Raw genomic sequence first — 7,827 nt, 5'->3', positions numbered from 1 at the left:
GGACAGGTTGCTGCTGAAAATATCCTTGACTGTGGACATCCTGTTATCCAGGCACGCTATGAAAATCATTCACTTCTTCCTTGATTGTATCATCAAGGAGGTGAATAAAGGATGGGGGGAAGAAGAATCCTTTGAAAGTGTTGGCACATGAGTGGAGACCCTGCTGTGGTGTGCCTCGTACTCATGCACTGCCCCATGCATCTAATGGCTAGACGTGGGACAGACACTGCCTCCCTGCAGCAGTGGCATTCAGTAACTTGCTCCTAAGCCCCAAACCTCTCTGAGATGCCATTAGAGGTGTCTGTTAGTGACCAGCTCTGAATGGGGATTGCTGTGCGATAGGTCCTAAGACGCCCCCATCAGATGCCCTTGTGCTGGGCAGCTTTGGCATCTGAGATAGCACTACAGGCCGGTATTTGGCCATTAAATTGAGCAGCTGCCCTGTCGCTGTCTGGGTGACTGGTCTCATACCAGAACAAAAAAAGGCAATTCCTAGACCTAACTCTGACAGAAATGACACAGCTGGAAAGAAGTGTCTCTCCCCAGCTGAGAGGGGGAACATGAGTGATTGCTCCAGCCTGTTTCACAGCAGGTTCCCCTGGAGCCCCAGGGACACCTGGAGGGAGCCCAGAGGGGCAGAGAAAGTGCTGCCTTGGGCTGGGCCTCTGCTGCTGAGCTGGGCTGGGCTCCTGGGATGGAGGGAGCTCCTGGCAAGCGGGCAGCCCTGCAGAGAGACAGCTCTGCCCAGGAGCAGCTCCTCTGCAAAGCGCAGCAGGGCTGAGGGCACTGCCTGCAGGCACCGACGGGAGAGGAGCGAGGCAGAGAGAGGGTAAAGGCAGACGTGAGTGGGAAGGTGCATAGAGCTCACTGGAGCAGACATCTTCACAGCCCTTGACACGGTAAGGCTCTGGCTGCAGGGCAATGCACTGGAGTATTCTGGAGGGATCTCCTAGAGCTGGCACATCCCATGGTTGGTGCAGTGGAGAGGGGCGTGCTCCAGAGCAGTGGTTCTGTGCTGGGGCAGGGACCCTGCCGCCTGCCAGGGTCAGCTCTCAGCCTGCCCAGGGAGCTCCCCACAGCAATCTAGGGAGAAGCTGTGGGTGGAAGCAGGAACCCTCGTCAGGTTCTGCTTTTGAGAGGGTGCTGCATGGGCCAGGGCTGCTCACAGCTCCAGATCATCCCCAGGATATTTGCAGAGGGTCCTTTTGAAGAAGGCCATTGAGGCAGCATTTACCCAAAGGAGAAGATGGCTGGGTGGGCAGTGGAAGATGGGAATTTCCTTCTGCCTTGTGGAAAAGGCAGGGAGACCCCAGTTCTCATTAGCACTTGTCTGAGCTGCTCGTCAGCCCCTGCAGACACAGAAATATCCGCGGGCAGTGCCCTGCTGCCAGGAGGGGTCTGCAGGGCAGAGCTGAGCACACAGTGGGGGGGACTGACTGTTTGAGCAGGGACGAGGAGGAGATGTGGGGACAGAGAACCAGCCCCTGGCAGAGGCAGCTCCAGGCACCAGAGATGTGGGCAGGGAGGCAAAGGGATCTGCTCCCAGAAGCGCCATGGGAAGCGGGGGATTCAGGCACCTCTCTGCCATCCCCTGCACTGCAGATGCCTTCCCTGGAGCAACTCCCTGCTCTCCTCTCCCACCCAGAAGAGCCTCTGTCCCCATGGCCCCAGGGTCGAGGGCATGAGTTACCTCCTGCACAGCTGGACCTCCGGAAAAGAAGCACATGGGTCCTACAATTAATATTTATGTGTGCTTGTGTCTGTGAGGTGGAGAGCACAGCTGCGTATGGAGAAGGCTTCCCTGCATGCCTCTCTGCCTTCCTCTCCTTGCTTCATTTTTGTTTTTTTTTTTTTTGAGCGTAGCAGTATCCTTTCTTGATTCCCTCCCTGTCAGTGATGCTCTTGGTCTCTGGGGTTGGGGTGGTGGTGCAGGTCAGCTTCTCTCCTAACTATGACTAGGGGTCCTTCAATGGAGGTCTCCTCATGGGAACTAGGTGCCCAAGCTGTATTTACAACTGTGAGGCACCATGTCATTCAGTTGACAGGGTTGGGGACTGAGCTGACTCGTTCCTCATTCAGCTCAGGGAGGCGGGATTTCAATGAGAAATGGCAGAGGATTTTCGAGAGAAGATTCTCCTAACTTGTTGCTGTCTATTCCTTTTTGGACAGTGCCCAATGCCCAGAGGAAGCAAATGTCCAATGGCAGCTCCATCACCCAGTTCCTCCTCCTGGCATTGGCAGACAAACGGGAATTGCAGCTCTTGCACTTCTGCCTCTTCATGGGCATCTACCTGGCTGCCCTCCTGGGCAACGGCCTCATCATCACCGCCATTGCCTGTGACCACCACCTCCACACCCCCATGTACTTCTTCCTCCTCAACCTCTCCCTCCTTGACCTGGCCTCCATCTCCACTACTCTACCCAAAGTCATGGCCAATTCCCTGTGGGACAACAGGGAAATCTCCTACTTGGGATGTGCTGCACAGCTCTTTTTTTTAATCTTCTTTATCTCAGCAGAGTATTGTCTCCTAACTGTCATGTCTTATGACCGCTACGTGGCCATCTGCAAACCCCTGCACTACGGGACCCTCCTGGGCAGCAGAGCTTGTGTCCACATGGCAGCAGCTGCCTGGGGCAGTGCGTTTCTCTATGCTCTCTTGCACACTGCCAATACATTTTCACTACCCCTCTGCCAAGGCAATGTCCTGGAGCAGTTCTTCTGTGAAATCCCCCAGATCCTCAAGCTCTCCTGCTCAGATGCCTACCTCAGGGAGGTTGGGGTCCTTGTGGTTAGCGCGTCTTTAGCATTTGGGTGTTTTGTATTCATTGTAGTGTCCTATGTGGAGATCTTCAGGGCTGTGCTGAGGATCCCTTCTGAGCAGGGACGGCACAAAGCCTTTTCCACGTGCCTCCCTCACCTGGCTGTGGTTTCCCTTTTCCTCAGCACTGTAATGTTTGCCCACCTGAAGCCCCCCTCCATCTCCTCCAGATCCCTGGATCTGGTGGTGGCAGTTCTGTACTCAGTCGTGTCTCCAGCAGTGAACCCCCTCATCTACAGCATGAGGAACCAGGAGCTCAAAGGCATCTTGAGGAAAGTGATTTCAAGGGCTTCTTTCAGGAGGCATAAACTTCCTATCTGTATCCACAAATAACTCCCACGGTAAACCATACCAGGACTTTACTTTGTGAGGTGTTCTATCATCATTAGCATCACTATGTTTATAAGTATAATTATCATCATTATTATTATCACTATCATTATGGCTTCATTGAGCTTTCTCTGTCTTGCCTGTAGCATGTATTTATGTCTGTCTAACACTGGGTCAGTGCTGACTCTCTCGTAGCAGCTCTTTAATAAACGGCTTCTCCCCAGTGCAGTGCCCGAAGCCTCGACTTGTCTTCCAAAGCTGTTGCCAAGCGTGGTCATGAGCAGCTGCACCCCAAAAGGGCCTGTTGCTCCCTGGACTCAGGAGCAAAGAGCTCAATGTCATGTTGTGACCTGTTAGAGAGCAAGGTTTGCATTCAAGTTTCTAGTTACAGTGGAGATGGTGAATGGTCACTGAGGTACATATGCAGGGCTGTCCCACATGGGGGACATATCCCAGGGCTTCCAGATATGGCAGGTGATGTCCTTAAGGATGGGAGTCTGGAGTTGCCTGGGGAGCCTGGGGCATCCCCATGGACAGCGTGTGCTTGGGGTGGGCAGTGACACGAGCCCCGCAAAGTGAGAGGTCCCCCACAATGGAGTCACCCAAAGGGAAAGTGCTAAACGCAGGGGTCTGTAGGGAAACGAGGACTCTGCAGTCCCAGGGGAGGCAGTGGGCACCAAGCAGGTACAAAAAAGGAAGACTGGAGAGTGATTCTTGTCACCCTCAGGCCCAAATGAAGACACCTACTGTCCTTGGGAAAGCACCACAGTCCCTTCAAGCACCTGCCACATCCAGAGACCCCCAGGGAGGCGGATTAGCGGTTGTGATCCCCATCCAGGTCAAGGCCCTGCAGGGAGCATGGGGAGGGGGCCAGGAAACATCCAGCTGCATCAGAGGAGGGGTGGGGAAAATTCAGGTGGCAGCTGATGTGGGCTGGAAATTGCCTGGGGGAGACAAATTCTGGCATTGCGCTCGTCAGCAGTAGTGCCCAGACTGTGGTTACCCTAAAGCAGGCTCACGGTGCAGAGCCACAAGTCCTTTCTGTCCTGGTGCTCCCTGAGGTCTGGGAAGTGGATGAAGCAGAATCGGCATCCCTCACTCCCCACCCCTTAGTGCCATGGTTCCTCCTGAAGCGTGGCATTGAAAGGGAGGCTGGGAACCTTTGTCAGGGCTTGCACTGAAGGAAGCATGACCCCGTGAGTTTGCTGTTGTCCCTCAGTCCCTGTGCCCAGCACATGCCCTAGAGACAGTCTCCCCCAGCCCATATGCTGGCCCCAAAGTCACCCCCAATCCTGACCCTTTGTGTTTTCCAGCCCTGGCCATTCACCATGGTCCAGGTGTGGGCTGATCATTTAAATGTGACCAGCTCCACCTACACTGGGAGAACATCCAGCCCTTCCCCAACTCCCACATGCCCAGACCCTGGCAGTCCCCTGTCTACAAACCCCTGCCCGGGACACAGCCAAGTCTGGGCAGGGACTGGTGCTGGGGAGGGCTGCCAAAGCAGGAGGGCTGCCGAGGGATGTGGCACTGAGGTCCATTGGGCAGACCGTCCCAGGGGGATGTTTTCCCTCCCCCAAATGCAGCCTGCCCCATTGATGCCTGCACAGCTGGGCTGTGTGGCAGCAGAGCTGCGCTGCTGCAAGGATGGGAATGAGAACAAGAGCCATGATGCTCCAGGAAGCTCCCACACTGCCAGGACCCCAAATGACCCTCAAAATGACCCTCAAACAGGCAGGGCTGTCACCCCAGTCATAGTACTGGAGGGGCAGGCTGAGCTCCAACAGCTCCAGCTCTGCCAGCAGACTCTCTGAAGCCAGAGCAGCTCCCCACAGTCAGGAGAGGACTCAGGGCTACTCGCAGGCTTGGGGGTGCCTTGGGGGTGCAGCCCCTGGCACCGCTTCCAGGAGGCCCAAGACATGGAGGCAAGCATCAGTTCCCTGCACCACAGCCCCTGGTGCCTCCTTCCCTGCGTCACCATCCTCTCTCAGGAGCACCACTGGGTGCATTACTCCCTGCCTTGGTTGAAGGGGAGCTGCTGGAGGTCGTCTCTGATGTCCTCCATGGCCCCTGGCTCTGCCCCAGCACCAGCTCCCATTCACTACCACAGTCCTTCTGTAGGGCTTGTCTCTGCTTGGATCTGGCCACCCCAGCCTGCCTGCATGGTTCCAGAGGGTCCCAGCGAGGCTGTGCTTGGAGAGGAGGTTGTGATTCTCCTTGGTCTGAGTAGGTGCGATGATCTGGCTAGGGATCATGAAGGGAAGGAAGGGACAAGAGACCATAGAGACAAGCAGCAGTAAGGGGAATTTCTTATCAGGTTAAGCGAAGAAAAAAAAAACCCATATATATACTCATGCACACAGAGAGAGAGAGAGAGTTTTTTACACATCTATGTACACATATATCACCACGATAGTTGATAAGCAGTGGGTCAGGGGCACAGAGGTTTTCAAAACTCGGCTGGAGAAAGCACTGACCTCCCTGATCTAACAGTAAACTTCTCCCTGCTCAGAGCAGACCTTCGGATGTCCCTTCTGACTCAGATCCTCAAGGAAGAAGGGGCTGGACATGGACTCAAGAGGAGGGGACACTGCTGTATGTTGAGGCATTGCTGCCATTTATAATCACTGTTTCACCCTGTCCTCAGGGTTACAAGGTGAGGGAGATCATCCTCAGGAGGAGGCTCTGCTCCAAGGGACACCAGGAGTCCAGTTGGTGTGGGGATCCTACAGAAAAGTTCTCAGAAAGCCTGCCAGGCATTACAGACCCAGAGAATCACAAAAGAGTTGGGGTTGGAAAGGATCTCTGGAGATCACCTAGTCCAACGCCCTTGCTCAAAGCAGGGGCAGCTAGGGCAGGTTGCTAAAAGCCATTGGGTCCAGCTGGGCTGTGAATATTTCCAAGGATGGAGACTCTCTGGGAAACCTGACCCAGTGTTTGACCTCCCTCACATTTAACAAGTGTTGTCTTTTGTTCAGATGGAATTTCATGGGGTTTAATCTTTTTTTCTGTCACTGGGTACCACTGAGAAGAGTCTGGATCCCTCTTCTTCACTCCCTCCCATCAGGTTTTTTTTTACACTTTAATGAGATTCCCCCCGAGCCTTCTCTTCTCTAGGCTGAACGGTCCCAGCTCTCTCAGCCTCTCTTCATGTGAAAGATGCTCTGGTCCTCAGTCATCTTCACAGCCCAGAGACAGCCTCGTGTCTGCAAGTTCTCAATTTCGTTGCACTGAGGAGCCCAGAACTGGACCCAGCACTCCAGGTATTGCCTCACCAGTGCTGAGGAGAGGGGGAAGGATCACCTGCCTCTGCCTGCTGCCCTTCCTAACGCAGCCAGGGATGCTGATTGCCTTCTATACCATGAGGGCACATTGCTGGCTGATGTCGCACTTGTTGTCCACCAGGACCTGCAGGTCCTATTCTGTAAAGGACCTTGCATTTCCCTTTGTGGAACTTCATGAGGATCTCCTCTGAACCACTTCTCCAGCCTGTTGAGGTCCCTTGGAATCCCAGTGCAACCCTCTGGTTTATCAGCCACTCCTCCCAGTATCCTGTCATCTGTTAACTCCCTGAGGGTGCCCTCGCTCTCATCCTCCAGACCAGTAAGAGATTAAACAGTATCGGCCCTAATATTGGACCCAGGGGAACACCATTAGTGACTTGCCTCCCGCTGGAGTTTGTGTTGCAGGTCACAAAAGCTGTGAGCCCAGCAAGTCAGCCAGTTTGCCATTGCCCTCACTTTCCCCTTCTCTAGTCCATTCTTGGTCTAGGAGGGTGTTATGGGAGCCTGGCTGAGCAGCTCCACAGCTCCTCCTGCTCGTCCTCCTTGAAGACAGGACTGACACACGCTTTCTTCCAGTCCTCAGAAGTCTCACCCAAAAGCCATGGGACCCTTCAAAGGTGACCAAGAGTGGCTTCACAATGACATTGGCCACGTTGCTAAGCCCTCACGAGCACATCTTGTCAGGTCCCATGGCCTTGTTTATATCTGGTTTCTCTAAAGGTTCCCTAACCTGATCCTCCTCCACCAGACTTGCCCTCTGGTCTCAGGGGCCTGGGATTCCTGAAGGCCAGTCTCACCAAGAAGGCACTGGGTGCCTTGGCCCTTTCTGCATCCTCTGTCACTACAGCCCCAGCCCCATTTAGCAGCAGGCCCGTGTTTTTTCCCAGCCTTCCTTTTGCTGCTGATGTCACTGTAGAAGCTGCTCTTGTTCTTCAAATCCCTCCACAGATGCAACTTCAGGTGCGCTTTGGCTTTCCAAGCCCATTCTCTGCATTCTTGGGAAGTTATCGTTGATGGTCTCCAGAAACCGCCTGGATTGCATGTGTCCTGCTCTGTTGTCCTTCCAGCAAATATCAGGGTGGTTCAAGTCCTCACGAGGACCAGGGCCTGTGAATGTGGGGTTTCTGCTTGTTGCCTGAAGAAGGCCTCCTCTGGTGCTTCCTGCTCAGGTGCTCTGTACCGGGCACCCTCTAGAACATCAGCGATGCTGGTCTGCCTGCTAATCCTGACCCATAAGCTCCTAGCTAGCTCATTACCCATCCCAAGGCAGAGCTCCATGCGTTCCTGCTGACCTCTCCGATAAAGGGCAGCTCCCTCTCCTTTCCTTCCCCAAAAGCTTGGATCCTGCCTGCATGTGCTTGAGGTCTTTGTCCCCTTGGCCATGGCAGCTGTCT

The 7,827-nt window shown here is 54.4% G+C and overlaps 1 protein-coding gene across 1 annotated transcript; it reads left to right on the top strand.

Annotated features, from left to right (window-relative positions):
• Positions 1-2,192: 2,192 nt before the first annotated feature.
• LOC309603161 (olfactory receptor 14J1-like) lies at positions 2,193-3,152 on the top strand (the record flags this gene model as incomplete). The annotated part of the gene is made up of 1 exon (XM_082338075.1): positions 2,193-3,152. The coding sequence occupies one exon, from the start codon at positions 2,193-2,195 to the stop codon at positions 3,150-3,152; it is 960 nt and encodes a 319-aa protein (XP_082194201.1).
• Positions 3,153-7,827: the final 4,675 nt, after the last annotated feature.

The sequence above is a fragment of the Platalea leucorodia genome (assembly GCF_965183815.1).
Source record: "Platalea leucorodia genome assembly, contig: HAP1_HAP1_SCAFFOLD_24, whole genome shotgun sequence".
Taxonomy (NCBI): Eukaryota; Metazoa; Chordata; class Aves; order Pelecaniformes; family Threskiornithidae; genus Platalea; species Platalea leucorodia.
Note: the sequence above shows the minus strand (reverse complement) of the source record. Positions and strands in the feature narration are given on the sequence as shown.